The following is a 21,139-nucleotide window of genomic DNA, read 5'->3' on the forward strand; positions in this document are numbered from 1 at the left end:
TCATCATTGTCAAGAGCATTTACGACCAACTGTGTAAAATGTGATAAAGCAGACAAAGTACTTCTGCCAGCTCTGAACCCATGTTGTGCATTATTTAACAAGTTATATTTGATTAAAAATTTAGTAAGCCGATCTTTCATAGCACATTCAAATATTTTTGAAATAACAGTAAGTATTGATATTGGTCTGTAGTTATGTAAATCGTGTAAGTTTCCACTTTTAAAGACTGGGATAACTTTAGCTATTTTTAGGAGATTAGGAAACTGACCACTAGAAAATGATTCATTGATGAGATAAGTTAAAGGCTGTACCAGATAGGGAGCACATTTTTTAATGAGTTTTGTGGGAACTTCATCTACACCTGTGGAAGTTTTGTTCTTCAAAGATTGTATGATTTTAAAAACTTCCAGTTCTGTTACTGGAGTTAACTGCATAGAGTTTTGCACCAAGGTTGGGAGTTCTGGTAATACATCTGATTTATTTGCATTTTCAAGTTTGTATGGTAGGGATAGAAAGAAATCATTTATATAATTAGCCAAATGATGAGGGTCATTCATTTGTATTCCCTTATCATTTTTTATGGCAGCAACTTTATTTCCAACTGCATGTCTGTTGGTTTCTCCCTTGATTACCTTCCATATGGTTCGTGATTTATTGCACGACTCTTTAACTTTCTTGTTATTGTGCATTATCTTAGCCATCCTAAGAACTCTTCGATAGACTGATTTGTAGTTTTTAACATACTTACAAAAAACCTGGTCACAACTCTGCTGTGCTAATCTACTTAGTAATTTACATTTTTGACTTGAGATCCGTATACCCTTCGTGATCCATGGCTTTTTTGAAGATTCATTAATTACTGCAAGTTTTTTTGGAAAATGTAATTCAAATTCCATTAAAAAAATGCTTAAAAAGGTTCTATACTTTTGGTCAATGCTATGACCGAATGTTATTGGAGTCCAGGTCTGAAGTTTAAGGCTTTCAATGAAACTGCCACATGCAGCTGCAGAGAAAAAACGAGTTAATTGTGCTTGCTTTATTTTGGTTGAATGCTTGCTAGCATTCTCAAATTCTAGTTGTAAAATTTGAGCATGATGATCTGATAATCCAAAATTTATATTGGATGCTTGCATTTTAGTACAATGGAAATTAATACAAATGTTGTCTATCGTTGTAGCTGAGGTGGCAGTTACCCGAGTGGGTGTAAAAATTAAGTGTTTTAGATTACAGCTTTGAAGAACATGCAGTAGTTGTGATGTTGATGGAAGGTTTTCTTCAGCAAAATCTATGTTAAAATCACCACAAAGTATTACTTCTGCGCTGCTATTCCTACCGAAAATGTTATGAAGGACTTGATCTAATTTTTCTAAGAAAATCTCCACATCAGCATCCGGTGAACGGTACACAGTTAACAGAATTACCCTTTTACCATAGGGAAGCTTAAATTCCACTGAAGTTAGTTCAAAATCTAATTCAGAATTATGTACTTAAAGATCCTTCCTTTCTTTACATTCAATTCCTGACTTAGCAAAAATACAAACTCCCCCATGCTCTTTATTAACCCGACTGCAATTACTTGCCAGATAATAACCTTCAATATTAATGAGTTCAAGTTCATCATCATTACACCAATGTTCATCCAAACAGATAAACATAACATCCTGTATTGAATTTAAAATTACTTGTAATTCTAAAATTTTATTTTTAAGACTGAATGTTCTGATGAAATATTTTGAACCGCCTATTCCTATCCTCCAAGTCATTACCGGTATTTAATTCTGGACCCACATTTTCGATTGAAATGTTATTGGGTCCAGAATCTAACACACATTTCCCGGACTAGGTAGTTCTAGGACAGTCTTTTCCTGATCTTTACTTGTAATGATGTTACTTATTAACTTGCTTACATATTGCTTCCCAAGTCCATTCAAGTGCATGCCATGCCTTGTATGAGATGTTCGGTTTAATTTGCTAATGTCTAACAGTGTAACATTTTTGAAATGACTACATATTTGCTTGAATTTCTCATTTGTGTCCTTGACAGCTTTATTCACAGTCAAACCCTGCAACCAAAATATCTTACAGGGGTATGTTCCTACTGCAGGTGCCAAAAATGAAGTAATTGTGAGCTTTTATATGTCCTTTGAAGCCACTGTCTGCCGTGTCCCTGGCAGGGAAGTTATAGTAATGGGTGATTTCAATGCCAAGATTGGAAACACGACTGCAGATGGTCACGGTTCCAAACAGGAGCTACAAAAATAAAATAAATTTCCTAGTCTGGACACATTGAGCTTTTATGCGTTCTTTGAAGCCACTGTCGCCGTGGCCCTGGCAGGGAAGTCATAGTAATGGGTGATGTCAGTGCCAAGATTGGGAACATTGAGAACAGCCAAGACGCTACCAGGAGTGGTTTGCGGCTCCAATCACCCCCCCCCGTCTGCAATCGTCTGGCTTTCTCTGAGAATCTTGAACTGCCCATTCAGCAAGAACTTCCAACAGAGGCACTGTGGGCTAAGTTCAGTTACCCTGGTAAAAGATGCACCATTATATACACAATGGAAGTTACTCTCAGTAAGACAGAGATAGATATCCAACGACGCTTGCACTGGTTGAAAAACAACTCTAACTGACTTTGAAAGTTGTGGATGCCTCTGCTGCCGTCAAGCAGATACACCAAGCTCTCAAGAGCTCTACAGAGGAAATGTTGCCGAGATAAAAATAAACATGTTAATAAAATCTGCTCTGAAATACAGATGCATGCAGATTTTGTAGATTCCAGTGACTTGTTCACTAAAATCACAGATCACTCTGAAGTTCTTACCTCATACATGGACCATCTGCATTGTTGGTGAATTTTTAGTAATGGAAATTGAGGCTGTGGCAGAAACTTGGAGAAATTACTGTGGAAACCTATACAGTGACCAAACCTATTATCCAGAGGAAACTGCTGCAGTACATTTTGATCAGACAAACCCAACATTCTGAGATCTAAGACTGCTGCGGCAATAAACAGGTTAAGCACATGGAAGTCTCCAGGCATTGACGTGATCACTGCTGAATGTATAAAAGCGATGGGTCCTCGTGGTATTGACATCATCCATCATATTATTGGTAAGCTTGATTCCATTTATTTAGAGAAATCTGAATCCATTAAAATGATAGTACGTGAAAAGTTCAACCAATATCGAATAAAAGATTACAAAACCATGGCACAATATTTTGCATACATTGAAAATTAGCGAAAGACTCAAGACTGTTGGTGAAAACCTGCGACACAGCAATCATGAGAAAATTATTAGTACACATCTCTGAAGTAAACATAAATTTCATCCCAAAACAACACCTAAGAAAGAACTATCCCAATATGAATCCTTTTCTACTTTCACTTTAAAATCAGGTGTTTACAGGCTCAAATGTAACTCCTGCACTAATATTTCTTATGTAGGGCAAACTGGAAGAAGTTTTGATATAAGATATTTGAAACACATCAATTCAGTCAAATACAATACATTTTCAGCTATCGGCCAACATGTGGTCGATTATAATCATAAATTCATGAATATTGAACTAGATATGGACATTCTTGAAATAGCTGACAAGGGCCCTCTGCTTAATATAACTGAGAATTTTTATATACATCTGGACTAGTATTTTAATGCTAACTATAACCGTAACGAAATAACAGAAAAGTCTGTTATTTTATTTGATTTATTCATCACCTATTTCAGAAAAAACAATTGAGTGGATGAATAATCTTTCTTTAAGTTAATTCAAGGTCCTCCGCCGATACAATCACCATTTTCCCACCCGTCGGCCCCGCCTTAAGCCACTTCCCATTTCCCCGCCCCTCCCTCGCACGTCACCCGCTCCACTGGATTGCTCCTCCCTTCACCAACTTTCTTCCCGTCCTATTCCATGCCATTCTCGTTCCCTTAGTTGCACTCTACCGGTCAGGTCGTTCACAGTGCGCGCAAGGTGAGTAGAGATCGGGCCAGGTAGGAAGACATCTGGGAGCGCATGCGCACTTTGGACTATCTCGCGTAGCGTATCCCCTCCTAACAGAGCTCCTGCTACAAGGACAGTTCAGTGCATAAGTTAACACTCAGCTGCCGCGCTCTCCTTTCTACTTTCCTGTTGAGTAGTAACTGTGGTTAGTGGTAGTGTACGTTAGGCCTATCTGTAACAGTATGGAAGGCGTTAAAAGTAGCGTGCATCGTATGGTGCTAAAGAGTCAGACTCGTGCAGCAATCTTGAACATTATAGAGTATAGACTTTATGGAAAGGGACGCAATGGAAGAAAAGTTCGTGATAGATTGCAAAAAAAAGTGCAGGAAAGAGTAGCAGCAGCTATTGGAGTGTCAGAAAGTTCTTTGGTACGGATTAAGAGCGAAAAACGAAAGAATTAGGAAAACCTATGGATAGTAGTGTTTGAAACACCAAACAAAAACCGAATGCGCACAAAGAATATTACTGGATTGGACGACTTTGATGAAGGTGCCGTACGTCTTATTGTTAGCAATTTTTATTTAGATGAAAAATGTTTACCTACAGTTTCAAAAATTCGTGCAAAGTTAGGTAAAGACTTAAAGTTCAAAGGATCCAGCACTAGTGTCAAGCGAATTCTTCGATCATTAGGATATCATCAGAAAAAACTAACACTAACAAGCGCATCCTAATGGAAAAACATGACGTTAAATACAAAAGGTTTGTTTATTTAAAAAATACCCAGTATTGAGTGGAGGGTAGTTGCACATGCTGGCGGTGAAATGGGTTTCATCGAGAACTGTCTGCTAATCTGGAAGTCTGGCAGCAAGAGTGGCGACTACCACGATGACATGAATAATGACTTTTTTTTAAAAAGAGAATGAAAGATATGAAAGATAACTTCCACCTCGCAGTGTTCTCGTAATTGACTACTCGTCATATCACAACAAGGAAGTAGATCGTACTCCAACCTCCAGCTCACATAAAGTGACGATGATCTCCTGCCTAGTGAATAGGAACATTCCACACCGTGAGACGATATACCAACATGAGCTTTATGAGCTTATCAAATTGCACAAGCCGGCACACAAAACCTACGTCCTAGATGAACAGTACGGACACTCGGTAATTCGACTGCCCCCATATCACCCTGAATTAAACAGTACTGAAATAATGTGGGCAAAAGTGAAGAACTGGGTAGCTTCTCACAACGTCACCTTCACTATTGACGACGTAGAGAAACTCACTAGACAGAAATTCGCGTCAAAATCCGCCGAAGACTGGAACATAAGGGATGGGGAACATTTTGAAGACATTATGGAGTCCTTTGCGATCCAGCTGGGAGCCGACGACACGTCATCCGGTGAGGACGACAGAAGTGATGACGGAGGACTCAGCGAAATTGAAGTGATGTAGTGGACATAATAAAACAAGAATGTGCTCATTTTGTGAATAATTATAGTGTCATTATTTTATTACTTATTATTTATAGTGCCATTTAAGTTATCTTCGTGTACATACGTTGTTACTCAGCATATGTAGACCCATTATGTTGTTTCCTTTTATGAATTATATTTTGTTTCTGTACCTGAGAACAATTATATAATTATGTCATATCGTTAAGTCACATTCATAGTCTAACACTGCTTTCTCGCCTTAAAGCAAAAGTACTTTTATTATTATTATTATTATTATTATTATTATTATTATTATTATTATTATTATTATTATTTCTTAATCTTCTTACCCTCCAGGGTCGATTTTTCCCTCAGACTCAGCGAGGGATCCCACCTCTACCGCCTCAAGGGTAGTGTCCTGGAGCGTGAGTCATTAGGTCGGGGGATACAATTGGGGAGAATGACCAGTACCTCGCCCAGGCGGCCTCACCTGCTATGCTTAACAGGGGCCTTGGTGGGGGATTGGAAGATTGGAAGGGATAGACAATGAAAAGGGAAGGAAGCAGCCGTGGCCTTAAGTTAGGTACCATCCCGGCATTTGCCTGGAGGAGAAGTGGGAAACCATGAAAAACCACTTCCAGGATGGCTGAGGTGGGAATCGAACCCACCTCTACTCAGTTGACCTCCCGAGGCTGAGTGGACCCCGTTCCAGCCCCCGTACCACTTTTCAAATTTCGTGGCCGAGCCGAGAATCGAACCCGAGCCTCCGGGGGTGGCAGCTAATCACGCTAACCACTACACCACAGAGGCGGACATTCTTCTTATTATTATCATTATTATTATTATTTCGTTTCACCCTCTTTGGACTATGTTGAATCAATTCCTTCTCTGTGTGTTGCTCTTTTCTTAGTGCCCAGTATTTCTTCATTCTTTCTGATCTTCATTTCTTCTCGTCTTCCAAGACAAGTAGATTTGGCTTTTAATGTAGATTTGTTTTGGAACGTTATGTTTTCTTCTTTAGTTATTACTTTAGCTGTTCGACCGAATAGTGAATTTTCTGTAGTTTTTAATTCTACCATGTCTTTCAGTTTCTATAAAACAGTTCGGTTTTGTTTTGGGTTACGGAAGAAGTCAAGATCTGTTCGGTTAATTATAGAGTTCATTCTGAGGACAAGATGACCGTAAAAGTTTATCCTCCTTCTTCGCATAGTTTCTGAGGGTTTTTCAATTTTCTTGTAGCTTATTATTATTATTATTATTATTATTATTATTATTATTATTATTATTATTATTATTATTATTATTATTATTATTATTATCGAGTTATTTTACATGATGTGGCTCAGGTTATGAAGCCTGGTGTTATAGCAAACCATATTCTACACTGTACATCTACAGCGTCGTAAAGTTAATTTTACATCAAATTATAATTTAAAAATAAGGACTACGCAAATTGATACATGGAAACGATTTTGACAGCTACTGTAATAAGAGGTTAATTTATGTTCTAACTCCTTCAATCTATCTGTCATCTGTAACACTTCTAAATGCATTCATTTCGGCTAGGTATGTCTGTAATTTACAGCTGGAAGGGAATTTCACTAACTGAAAATCTGCGGAGTGTTACATGTCAGTTATAACAAATATTTCGGGTCAACTGTACGTCGCCACAACACTGAGCGAGAAGGGGAAGTCAGCGTTCTCGCTCCCACGGCTCTGCTTTCTCACTCGCACACTTCCCCTCACCAGATGTCTTCCTAGCTGGCCCGATCTCTACTCTTGTTTTCTTTCTTCGTTTTTCACCATTCCCTTCCTTTAAAATATCTTGCGTTAATTCCAACTTTTTCATCATCAGGTTCTATTTGTTCCAACTTGGATTAGGAATTTTCCTCACACCACAGCAAGGATCCATTATATAATAAGAATGTCGATACATTTAATTTCTGTATCAAAAAATATTGGACCTCAAGCAAGACAGACACCCTCTGCGCCAATGTTCAGCTTTCAGTTCTCTACCTGAAGATACACTTGAAATTTAGAAGTCAAAAGAAGTATCTGGACTTCGCATTTAACTGGCATATTACACTTTTAAAGTGCAGTTTTAGAGTATTCACTAACAAGGGCATATTTTAATCATTGTAAAAATTGTGTGATACTATTCTTACACTCTAATTATAATTGACGTAAATCCTGAAAATTTTATTTGTCATTGATCAGTACAACATTATTTTATCTATAACATTTCATCACTCCACCATTTTATATGTACATTATCGCATCACATACGCAGTTCATTCTTTTAAATTTTATTTTCACAATGTAATTATCTTAGGACTTCAGCAAATCCATGTGTATCTTAGGCTGATGATGACCCACATAGGGTCGAAACTAGTACCTTGATAACATATTGTAATGCATTTATAGACATTGCAATTATTGTACGGTATTGAGTAGGTGGAATAAACTTTGTAAATTATATAGCGAGTAATGTTTGAATTAAGGACAACGGAGCATCCGCTTTCGTGATTTCTTGGGCTAATTATTTTTCCACATTACTCACAGTTGATCGAGGTGGGTGTGGCCAAGCTGCTGGTTTCCCATGTGGAAGACGATGGTGGTGATTATTGTTTAAAGAGGAAGCACAACTTGGCAACCATCCTCTATTAACACTAATCAGAGGGGAAAAATGGAAGGGTCTGACACTTCAAAAAATGAAGATAGAGCCACAAAGGGCATGAAAACTAAAGACTCCCTAGGCCTCGTAAACCTAATGCCGTTGGGGTCAGAAAAGAACAGCAGTTGACCTACGGAGGTGAGATAGGATAGATGAAAGTGAAAAGCTTGTCAGAAGTAAGTGGAAGAAAGGCAAAAAATTGGATAAGGGGCCTGCGGTCGCCAACCCACGTTCCCAAGTTAAGAGCCCCTTGGGCTCCAGAACACTGAAGTTTGAATCCTGGTCAGTCCTGGCTTGTGATTTTTTAAATCTCAAAAATCATGTGGCAGCAGGAAGGGCATCCAGCTTTAAATCCCTGGCCGAAGCCAAAATGAGCTTGTGTGGCTTCAGCAGCCCCATAAATAGCCCTACCTGGGATAATCTGAAGAAAGTTTGTCCATCTCCTTAGCTGAATAGTCATTGTGTTGAGTTTTAATTCAGAGGGTCTCAGGTTCGATTCCTGGCCAGGTCATTTATTTTAACTGCGTAAAAAATTTACACATTGAAGATAAAAAGCAAATCTTTGAATGTTAATGAAGCAGTCGAATTTTACGTTGCAATAAAAGCTAACCAAACCAACGTCGGTGATCATACCAATTTAAAAAGTTCCCAACTCTTCACCCTGCTAAATTAACTTTTGAACAACATTTTACACATTTTGCATTAGTGCTTAATGTATTCTGCAGGAGGCTACTCTGACGTAAATATCTAGAATGTGGGTTAGGATATTCTTCTCTGAATTTACACAGCATCTTATGCCACTCCATTTTAGGTTATTATTTATCACTAAAAATAATGTCTTATGAGATACTCTTTAATTCATTTCCATACTTCTGTTCATCAAAATCATTAACTTGCATTTACTCTCTAATACCTAAAAAAAATACATTATAACATGGGGAAGCAACATTCCCCTCCACTCTCCAATGAAAAGAATCATAGCCCACACTACTCCCCTACTTCCCCTCTCCATGGAACAGAGTTCATTACCTACAAAAGTTTCCACTCAGCCAGCTACCAATACTGGACAAGGCCACTGACCGCAGTCCAGACACAGTTGCTGAAGGTAATGGACGAGTGATTATATTGCTGTCATTGAGAAAACCAGTCCTCCTGTAAACCTGTGCATGTGCTCTTGTTAACGTTTATTGGTTGATACCACCGCAGAGACATCAAGGTAGTTCGTTAGCCAGGTCATGGCACAATGTGACCCTATGTGAAAAATGTCCAAAATATAAAACTCAGATAATTTAAGTCACAAAAAATATGGAAGGACTGATTTGTCTTCATTGTCATTAATATAAGCAAGCAATTCAAACTGAAGAGTGCCGGGGATGCATGCCCTCCTGCTTGACCCATCATGTTGTATCAGTTATCTCGGTGACATCGTCCATTCATGTCATGTTGTATCTCTAACCTCTTCTTTGTTCTTTCTGAAGGCTTAAATGGAAGCTTTACTGCATTGTGTTGGTGTGGAGCCTGGTAAGGAAATATGTTGCGTGTAATAATAAAACTTGTAGAAGTCAGGATATTAACGAACCTCTGGTGAGTGTAACAGCTGAAATGTGGTGTGCCTTTCTTCATCACATGGTGGTGGAAGTGCTGAGATTCTGGGAATTGGACAGTCTGTGTTGTACAATTGTCCCACGAACTTAGTACGCTGTTGTAGCAGGGGGCAAGGTGATACTCCCTCGTGGCGCGTCCCAGGTGGCGGATAGGGGGGTTCTAACCGGCTTGCTGGCAGACTTGAGCGAAATAAAATAAATCTCGCAGACCAAACACACAACCCCCTGTGGGTGGGAGGCTCAGACAAAGAATACACCCACAGTATCCCCTGCCTGTCGTATGGGGCAACTAAAAGGGCCGACGAAGGGGTACTGAATTTTGAATCATGAGATTACCTGTGAACGCAAGGAACACCATGAGTTGACTTTTCTTGCGATTAGTACCACTATGTGAGGAATATCATAAGTTTGTGCGTGGATCACTGGTTTACAGTACCTGCGTATAGTACCCGCCATTATGATGGAGGCTCCCCTCTCTCCAGGTTCGGTTGGAATACCCCAAGGAGATAAAAAGAGGCTAACCTTGCTGGGATGTTTCAGTATCTGGTTGTGGACATCATGGGTCTGCGTTTTGAGGAACACCACGGGTCTGGGCGTTGCCTGTGATTAGTACCCAATATGTGAGGAACATCACGGGATAGTATGGGTCCCTGTGATTAATACTACTATATGAGTAGTTCGTTAGCCTGGTCATGGCACAATGAGACCATACATGAAAAATATCCAAAATATAAAAGTCAGATAATTTAAGTCGTACAAAAAATATGGAAAGACCGATTTGTCTTCATTGTCATTAATATAAGGAAGCGATTCAAATTGAAGAGTGCCGGGGATGCATGCCCTCCTGCTTGACCCATCATGTTGTATCGGTTATCTCTGTGACGTCGTCCTTTGTGGGAACATCATAGATTTGCATTGCCTATGCAGAGATGCCAACTGTTACGATTCAATCGTAATAGTTACGAATTACCCATCATAATCACGCCTTTACGAATCACACACCACAAATTACGATTTTTTGTTGATTTTAAAATCTAAGTGTATGAAGTGTTCAAAAGGATACACAAGGAATGCCATTACCGCTTGAATTCTCAGAATATTATTTTCAGAAAGTTGGCATCACTGCCTATGAGTGGTGCCATTATGTGAGAAACACCATAGGTCTGCGTTACATGTGCGTAGTACATTACCTGTGAGTGGTACCACAATGTGAGGTAACGCTGTGAGTCTACGTTACTTGTGATTAGTACCGCTACATGAGAAATACCATGATTCTACTTTACTAATGATGAGTACCATTATGAGGGGCCGCTGACCTGGATTTTGGACCCCTTTAGACAACAAACGTCTTCGATTCTGGACTGTGAAGTTAGTTTCTGGGAAGGTGGGGCAGTGTGGGTCGGGTCCACTGATTGTTTTAAATTCATAATCCTGTTTCATCGTCTTTTTGACTTCTAGTCAGTGGATTGATTTTGGGATTTTTTAAACTTTTAATATTGTGCGTTGGATCCACTGATTATTTTACATTCATATTCATCCATTCATTCTTCATCATCAAGTTTTAAATTCTGGTCATTGGATGAATTTTGGAATTTTAAATTGTCATTACATTTTGTCTCATTTTGTCCCATTAGGTGTTGATGACCTAGAGGTTAGGCCCCTTTAAAAAACAAGCATCATCATCGTCATCATACGTCGACTGTCTTGTCATTCATCCAAATGATATGAGCAGCTGTGAGAAAGAGGAAAGAGAGGAATCAGACTTGGAAGGAGTTCGCCCTTTAGATTCTAATTAGGGAAAGTATTCATTTCTAATGTTCCTAAATATTATCTTTCCAAAACTATACTTCCCTTCTAGAATTTCATTTTATTGAAATATTAAATAAAAGTTTGAATTTTTCGTTATATGTTCTGTTGTGAATGATTGATTACGTATTTATGTTTTGGGCATAACTTCATATCCATCAGCTTTCCGTAATTTATTTCTTTTCTGAGATGTTAAATATCAAGAAGTGATATACTATTTGCTTGTTGCTTATTCCTCGCGGACAGTGAATATAATTTATCTCGTAATACATATCACCATGAAATTTCATTTACATGTCGACATCAGTGGCATTCGGCAACGGTCTAATGTAATCACAGCAATCAGGTGAGATTATGACAGTTCCTCAATAACCCCATGTGGCTAATGCCATGTGCTTGGCAGTTTCCAATTAACATGGAGACTGTAGATGGATACTTGATGTTCTTTGTTTACATCAGTTTCTGTTCTCTCAATGACGGCAGAATAGCAGCTTAGATAAGTACAGAAGCATTTCTGTAAGTTATTAACCTACTACAATCATTATTTGTTAGTATCCGTTCATAATATCACAAACTCTTGATCATTAACAAGTTTACGCATTGTAAACAATATTGTACATGTATATGCATAATTTAAATTGATTTGATAGAATCTGAGGATGTTCTTCTAGAACAAAGCATGTCATTCTTTGTTTTTGTATTTTTTTTCTTACAGGTGTGTTAGTGTTGGATGTGTTATAATTAGTGTTTTTGGTAGGCTGAAAATCTTTAAGTTGCATTTATATGAAGCTTGCACATGCAAAAATTTCATGCTAACAGTTGGGGATTTAATATTTGTCACTGCTCAAAATGAAAGTTTCCATATTGTACTTAACATTGTCCTGGTTGGAATACTCACAGCAATGGTTGAATGCAATATCGCCTCACACAAGACAGCACGAAAGTGAGAAATGTCCGCTTGCACGCATGATTAAATTTTAACATGTACAAGAAAGCTCATAGCTTCACTTTTTGTCAATTATACTGTACTGGAATCATACTGATGACTAAATACTTGTGATAGTTACTCACTTTTATACTCAAAGTTCACAGAGTACAACTTGGGGCAGCAATCTTACATTAGTTCTATTCTCAAAACTCCAGACCACTCTGAGAATTATATCATCCCGGTGAGTACTTAGCAGATGTGACAAAGACAAAGCTAGACATACGAAGTAGTAATGAGAACTAAGGGTGAATCCACTTGCCTGGATTTCCATGTGCCACACCCTAAGGACGATAAGGACGATTGCACACGTCACAAATGACTATCACAGCCTGTTTTGTACAGATACAGTTAATTTTTGTTTTATTTGGAGCTTGCTCCCCACAGTATTTTTAACCTCAACAGGTGTTAATTCCTTCCCCTTTCTCTCAGGTCAGAACTCGTGGCAGGAAAAATATAACTCTTTGCATTGTTTCATTATTCAGCTTCATGAGAAGTAGAGTCACTTGCAATCTGATGAAATGCACTGATCTATACTACACACTGTTTTAGTATATCTCAGTTATTCAGTTCAAATACAAGCCTGTTCTGATTTTTCAACGATTAACCATTTCAAATGGTACATTAGTATGTAGGTAATTTTGTGTACTTTTGTCTACTAAAAATCAAAATAATGGGTAAATGGTTAGTCCTGTGATAACGTACAGCCCAGTGGTGTACTTAATATTAATTTTTCTAAAAGAAAAAATTTGAAATGAGCAGGGGCTGTGTTTAGCCACAGCCGCAGGTCTTTTGGGTGTAAAATGTTTCACATGATGTTAGAAATAAGTGATGCATAGAGTTAAAATTTAGAGATTTTGTTTTCTGACTGGACTCTCCCTCTTGTCAGCCCTTTGAAAATGCACTATTTCCAGTCTCCATTGATTTGATTACATTGTCCGGGTGGTTTTGGGCTTATCCACCTCCATAGGCTAGACAGGATCAGTAAGTTAGATGTACTTGGTTGTGGCTTGTAGTGCTCAGCTTTCTTACCTTGTTATGTAGGCTCTTTTCCACCTTGTCTTCGACATTTTGGGCTTGTTTGATTCTCTTTGATTCATTCTTTCTATTTGTTTTCATTTCTGGTAGGCTTGTCCTTCTTTAAATTAAGATATTTTGTAAATGTACACTTGGTCCTTCTTTAAATTAAGATATTGAGATGTTGATTAAGATATTGATTACATTATCTTGGTGGTTTTGGGTTTATCCATCTCCATAGGCTAGGCAGGATCAGTAAGTTAGATGTATTTGTTTGTGACTTGTAGTGCTCAGCTTCCTTACCTTGAATGTAGGTTCTTTTTCACCTTGTCTTGGACATCTTGGGCTTGTTTGATTCTCTGTGATTCATTCCTTCTACTTGTTTTCATTTCTGGTAGGCTTGGTCCTTCTTTAAATTAAGATATTTTAGAAATGTACACTTGGTCCTTCTTTAAATTAAGATATTGAGACATTTTGATTTTCACAAAATTCTGAACTATTTTTCAATTTTTTTACACACCTATAGTACTCTGCATTTAACTTGGCTGGTGAGGAAATGTGCATGGTACAAAGGAAGGGGGCAGGATTACTGGAGAACCAATCAGTTATATTCATTCATTACAGCTGGTACTCCCCCTCTCCTTTGGCTTGTTCAACACTTCCATGCTTATGGTTGTTCCTTGTTCTCTGTCAAGCCCTCTCTTGCTGCGCAGCGAACGTGTGCGATATGTGAAGGCAAGTATGGTAAAATTTTATTGCAAATATCTTACGATACGTGCTATCATGTCATGGTCCTGAGTTATATTAATTTTACCCCTTAGTCCGCACTCCTCTTTCATCACAAAACGGCAGATGCTTGCGTCATTCCCTGTTGCATCATCTGACTTTGCTAGCTCTTTGGACCTTCCTCTTTTCAGAGAGGTATTATAAAAAAAAATAGCTTTTATAGCTTGAAAATTATTGGAGGATTTTTGTGGAAGAACCCTCTACTGGAACAAAATGATAGACATATTTTATGTCAGAAGGTCATTAAGGATTTTCTTTGTAACTCTAAATAGTTCTCCAGGAAATTACATTTTGTTGTTAAAGCATGCATTATGGAGATAGCAGTGATTATCATATTTCTCTGAATCCAAGACGATCCTGAATGCAAGACGAGCCCCACTTTTTCCTTCAAAAACATTAAATCGGGCTTAAAAAGTGCTTTGCGATATATGTAACTTTCTTCTTCTTCTTCTTTCCGATGAGGCCTGCTAAGGACCACGTGCCACAGTTCAGTTCTTCATACTGTGTTGTTTTCTCTTCCGCTCCTTCCAATATTCTTTCATCCTTTCACTATGCTGTTTCCTTCTGTCCTCGGACCACTTCGCACCAGGCTTCTTGTTCAATCTTCCTTGGAATCCTTCCATACTTACTACCCTCTTTCTAAAAATTTCTCTGTCCATAGTTTCTTCTTCTCTTATATTATTTCTTTCTGAATCTTTCCTTACTTCTTGAATCCAGCTAGTTGTTGCCTTTTTGTCCCAAAGGTACGTGAAAATCCTTTTTGTTAATCTGGAATCATCCATTCTGTAAATATTCCCGAAAAATTGCAATCTCCTTTTTCTTATGGTTTCTGTTATGTTTTCTATGTTCCTGTATGTTTCATCATTAGATCTTAAATTCCATTCTTCTGTTGTTTTCACAGGGCCTAAGATTTTTCTCATGATTCTCCTTTCTAGTACCTCAAGTTTATTTAATGTATAGTTTAGTACCAGGCATTCACTTGCATATAAGCATTCCGGTTTCACCACTGTAGTGTAGTGCCTTATTTTAAGATTTTTAGATAGACACTTTTTGTTATAAAAATTCTTTGTGATACCATATGCTCTTTCCATCTTGTGTACCCTTTCTTCTACTGCAGATTTGTCTAAACCATTTTCTTGAATTATTTCTCCCAGATATTTTAATTTCGTTACTCTTTCTACTGGACCAATATCTGTTGCCAAAAATTTTGGAGCATTCTTGATGTTTGTAATAAATTTTGTTTTTTCTACGGAGATTCTCAAACCTGTCTTGTTGGCTATTTCTTCCAAGAGATTGATTTGTGTTGTTGCACTTGTTAGGTTTTCTGACAATATAGTGAAATCGTCTGCAAATGCTAGGCAATTTATTTCAATGCCTTTGTTTTTCTCCCCAAAGTTACCGGCAAAATGTTAAGCTCTTTAAGCTTTACGTTCCAAATTCTTACAATTTTCTCTAGAACACAGTCGAATAGAAGGGGTGATAGACCTTCACCTTGGCGTACCCCTGTATTTATCTTAACAGGTTTGGATATCTCACCCATAAATTTCACCTTTGAAATTGTGTCAGTAAGGGTTTCACATATTACGTTTGCCAGTTTAGTTTTCGCTCCAAATTCACGAATTGTTTTATCTATGGTTTCTCTATCAACAGAGTCAAAGGCCTTTTTAAAATCTATAAAAGTCACAACAATGTCTCTTGAATTCAATATCCTATGGCAAATTATGGATTTTAAGTTAAATATTTGTTCTGAACAAGATCTACCTTTTCGAAATCCAGCTTGATACTCACCCAGTTGCTTGTCAAGTGTTACTTCTACTCTATTCAGCAATATTTTTGAGAATACCTTGTATGCAATAGAAAGAAGAGAGATGCCTCTGTAGTTATCAACCTTTTGTTCGTCCCCTTTTATATGCAATGGGTGTATTAGAGCCACTTTCCATTCTTCTGCAATCCTCTCTGTTCTCCAAATATCTTCAAAGATTAACTGCAGCTCTTCAATGATTTTTGACTGAGACCATTTCAAAAGTTCAGCTGTTATAGAGTCTTCTCCACTAGCTTTATTATTTTTCAGATTGTTAATTACTTCTTTAATTTCTTCATCAGTGGGTGGTATATCTTCTTCCTGATTTTGAGTTGTTTGAGAGAATTCCAACTTATGGTCGGGTTCAGGGCAGTTTAAAAGTTGATCAAAGTGCTTCGCAAGTATTTCACAATTCTCAGCATTGCTTAGGCCAAGTCTATCATTTTCATCTTTGAAGCATAAGCTAGGTGCTTGATACCCCTTTAACTGACTCTTAAAAGTCTGGTAGAAGTTTAAAGAGTTATTTTTAACAAAACTGTCTTGCAGGTCAATAAGTTGTGATTTTTCGAAAGTTCTTTTAACTCCCCTTATTATTCTAGCAGTGTCTTTCCTTTGCTGTTTGAATTGGTCATAGTGCTCAGTCTTTCCAGAGGATTTAAACTTTTTCCATTGTTCTTTCTCTCTTGTAATGCATCTTCACATTTCTGATTCCACCAAGGTTTCTTGCCCAAATGTTTTCTGGGCTGCACTGGTTATTTCTTTAGATAAATCGTGCCACTTCCCGTGATGAGATACTTTTATTTCTTCCTGAAATGTTTCCATTCTTGTATAATTTGAAGTCTGTTTGTGTTATATTTGTTTACTCTTTCCCTTCTTCTGTGATTTCTGTTGGGTAAGAATTTTAGTTTGATTTTAGACAAGTAGTGATCCGAGTCAAATTCTCTGCTTCTCACTACCTTGACATTCATAATTTCTTTCATGTTTCTTATGGATACAGCTACATGATCCAGTTGAAATTCACCTAGTATTGGATTTGGAAAAATCCATGTTTTAGCTTTCCTTGGCAATTTCTTGAAGAAAGTTGACATTAACTTCAACTGAAAATTTTTACAGATGGTAATTAATCTCATTCCATTGATGTTTGTTCTTTGGTGTGCGGCATATTCTCTCACTATTGGTCTATAAATTCTGTCTCTTTCAACTTGGGCATTGAAATCGCCAAGTAATACCACATTTGATTTTGGAATTTTAGATAATTCATCATCCAGGAGTGTCCAGATTTCCTCTACTTTATTTGGGTTCTTTTTGTTGTCTTCATTTATTGGTGCATGACAGTTAATAAAAGTATACTTTTTACTTTTGCAGTTCATTGTTAAGAGATATCCGTTCTGAGCGGGATTTGAATACAGTTACATTGTCTAATAATCTTTTATGGACAAAAGGCTGCTCCCAAGAGTGGCATTCCTTTCGTAATTTTAATCTCAGGTTTACCCTTAAAGATTTGATAATCTTTTGTTTCTGTCACATTCTCATCCAAAAATCTTGTCTCTTGTACTGGTAAAATTTGAATTTCGTTTCTATCTAGAAGTAGTTCTAATTCCTTCTGTTTACCAACCTTCAACAAAGAATTTACATTCAAAGTGCCTGCAAAAAACTTCTGTTTAAACTTAAGTCTGGACGGATTCCAATGATGCTCCGACTCATCCTTATTGCAGAGGTTGGGACTCCCCAGAACCCTAGGTCCCGATGCATTGCATAACGCAATGGTGGATTTCTCTTTCGAGCTGCCACCTGGGGTAGTGCTTTCTTTCAGCGGCTTTTCCATTCTGCAATTGAAATTGTATGTTTCAAGGGAAGGAATAACATTCCAAAGTAAGATCAGATTGTTAGTCTGAAGTGATTGTTTTTCGTGGTTGACTCCACTAGGTTCTTCCACCCTCTCAGCCATTGAGAAATGAGATTCTTCCTCCGCCGTTGAGACCGTTGATCGTTTTCCTCTTGACCTCAGTTGATCCGCGGGTGCTTATTTGGCATTGCTTTATTCACACCTGTCCTGCATATCTACAGGAACTTCCCTTATCAGCCATTGGAACGCGCTGTGTCAGGGTTGATGTCCCCCACCCCAGTGTCTTATGCAAGGTTACATTTAGCCTCTACTCAATTCAGAGCCAAACCCCCCACATAAGCTAACAAATTTCAAATTTAATTTGGGGAAAAAATAAATACACACAAATATCATGAAAATTTTACCTGCTTCCGTAATCGTTTTCATTATTGTCTGATACTGCCTTTGAAAGTTCAGGGAATTACTCTTTACAAGTCTGCGTTCGTTATCGCATCTCATGTTATGGCCACTTCAGCCTTGCATTTTTCGTGCACGTACCTCACAATTTCATGTTTTTTAAAGTGTCCTTGTTGCGGGCCACTAAATGCCTTTCTTGTACAGTATATATTTTTCAACCATCTTTGTCTTCACATCAACGCCGAAGATCGGCTTTAGTTATGCCGTCTTTTCTTGTGGCTGCAAAATTATTCTTTATTTATTAACTTAAAATTGGCATCATAATATCATCGAGAGCCCATTGAAAATTTGCTGGCATAACCTGTTCCACGTGTGTCTACAATACGACGACACATCACAAAAATATTTCTACTGTTCCTTTTACTATACGTTAGGTACAGTAGACACGTTATAACTCTGCCACTGAGTAGCCATATCCTTTCTAAGAATTCTAAGGGTCGCATCCTTGCTATTTCAATTTGAATGACATTTCTTGCGCAGCTGTGATTCGGAAGTATATTATGGTCGACCTTACAGTTATCGCAAGAGAACGTTTTGATGCAATTCTGCGGATTTGAGAAACTGTTCTTTTATAGGCTAGTAGAATGTCATTCTCTCTTCACTATTTTCTGAGAACCAGTGACGTTACACAGGCACTGTACAACCTGCTGCCGAAGCTAGCTATGTATAATAAACATGTGGACGTTGAAAAGGTCAGCGAGTATTTGCGCGCACACAGGGAAGCAGTGTGGTTACCATGGTAGCTGCCAGTGGTGTTCATTACTGTTAGGTCGCGAATGCAAGACGACCCTTGATTTTTCATATGAAATTTTGAGAAAAAATGTCTTGGATTAGGAGAAATATGGTAATATAATATTGTATTTGCTGAATTTGCACATGGTTTATGTGGTGAAAACAAAATAATGCGCAGGTGCTTAGTGCAAAATAAATTGAGCAGATAGGCCGTACAAAGTTTTTGAAGTACACTAATGTTCAAAAGTTAAGCATAAGAGTGAGCAGGACAATAGGAAATAGACCGCAAATCTCACAACATATGCACCTACCAACAATATGTGTTCGTTCTGTATAGGAAAGGAGTGTACCCTGCTTTGACTAGCAGCGTAACCACAAGGTAAACTCAGCCAGTGGCTGTGCCTCATATTCCCTCAGTCGTGTTTGCCCTGTTATAGTGTGTGGAGTGTAGCCTCATGGTGAACGTGACAGCATAATGGCACGATGACGCCATTTGGACCCTGTTTTGCAGGGTAGAATTCTCGGCCGCCTGGAAGTAGGCAAGACACAGTCCGAAGTTGTCCTCGAATGTGCCACAAAGAGTAATTTCCAGGCTTTGGAGACTATTTCAAGACATAGGAGATGTTAGTCGTAGGCCAGTACCAGGTCAACCAAGGGTAACCACCCCACAGCAGGACCGATATCTGGCCTTAACCGCCCGACGGGATCGGAATGCACCTGCAAGACAATTGTCGGCGGAGCTTGCTGCCATCTCAGGGGTTGCCGTTTCCCGGCAAACTGTGTACCAGAGGCTCAGAACAGCAGGGCTGTTTGCCCGATGTCCAGCGGTGTGCGTCCCGCTCACTCCAGCACAGAGACAGGCCCGTTTGCTGTGGAGCCGTCAACATCGAAACTGGACCATGAATGAATGGAGGAATGTGCTCTTCACAGATGAATCCCGCTTCAGTTTGCAGAACGATTCCCGTTGCACATTAATCTGGAGAGAACCGGGTAGCCGATACGATAGGAACATCGTGGAACGGGACCAGTATGGTGGTGGTGGTGGTGGTGGTGGCGGCATCATGTTGAATGGCCGTACGGACCTGCACATCTTCATGGGTGGTCCGAGGAACACTGTTAATGCTCGCAAATACAGAGATGAGGTACTGAGACCACACGTTTCACTCTTCAGAGGTGTGGTTGGTCCAGACTTCCTCTTAATGGACGATAATTCCCAACCGCACCGCGCTGTTCTGGTGGATGAATTTCTGGCTGGAGAAGACATTCATCGCACGGACTGGCTAGTGAGGTCTGCGGATCTGAATCCTATAGAACATGCCTGGGATGCATTGGGGAGGCGAATTGCATCCCGTCCGCATCCATCAAGGACCCTCCAAGACCTTTGCATTGCCCTTTCAGAGGAATGGGATCAACTGCTACAACAGCTCTTGGACCATCTGATAGCATGCCATGTCGCTGTGGAGCATGTGTGGCCGTTAGGGGTAACCATACACCCTATTAACAGCATATTTTGTTGTGGAAGACATTGCCAAGTTTTGTTAGTTGTTGTGTTTTTTTGGACAAGTTGTGTGACATATAGTGTGCGATTCAGTTTCCGTTTGTTCAGCAATCCGTCTGACATTCCTATCAGGCGGTATGGCCTTGTTTAGTGATTATGCTTAACTTTTGGACACTAGTGTAGATTATTAGCTCCTGTAAACTACTCGTTGGGAATCATGGATTGCCTGTTAGAACCAGGATTCTGAGTTACTGTATTTGCTATTCTATGGAGATTTGATAGGACATGCTGCTGTCTATGTGCTTACATGCTGTTGAGGATATTTAGCAATATCAATGAAAGTACTTAATGCAAGATGAATTCTCCCTGTTGATTTCAGATCTCGTGCTGTGCTTTCTCCAGATGGTAAACATTACATCTTGAATGGCAGCAAGATCTGGATTAGCAATGGTGGTATTGCAGAAATAATGACTGTCTTTGCCCAGACTCCTGTTAAAGATGAAAAGACAGGTGAGTAAACTGATGTTATTTCAGTGGAATTTCTGCTTAGTCA

The 21,139-nt window shown here is 38.7% G+C and overlaps 1 protein-coding gene across 1 annotated transcript in view; it reads left to right on the forward strand.

Annotated features, from left to right (window-relative positions):
* LOC136878928 (very long-chain specific acyl-CoA dehydrogenase, mitochondrial) overlaps positions 1-21,139 on the forward strand; it is a 147,710-nt gene that overhangs the window by 15,308 nt on the left and 111,263 nt on the right. Inside the window, exon 5 of the mRNA XM_067152546.2 lies at positions 20,966-21,096. Coding sequence (XP_067008647.2) covers positions 20,966-21,096 — 131 coding nt within the window. The remainder of the gene's footprint in view (positions 1-20,965; positions 21,097-21,139) is intronic.

This window comes from Anabrus simplex, chromosome 8 (assembly GCF_040414725.1).
Source record: "Anabrus simplex isolate iqAnaSimp1 chromosome 8, ASM4041472v1, whole genome shotgun sequence".
NCBI classification, from domain to species: domain Eukaryota; kingdom Metazoa; phylum Arthropoda; class Insecta; order Orthoptera; family Tettigoniidae; genus Anabrus; species Anabrus simplex.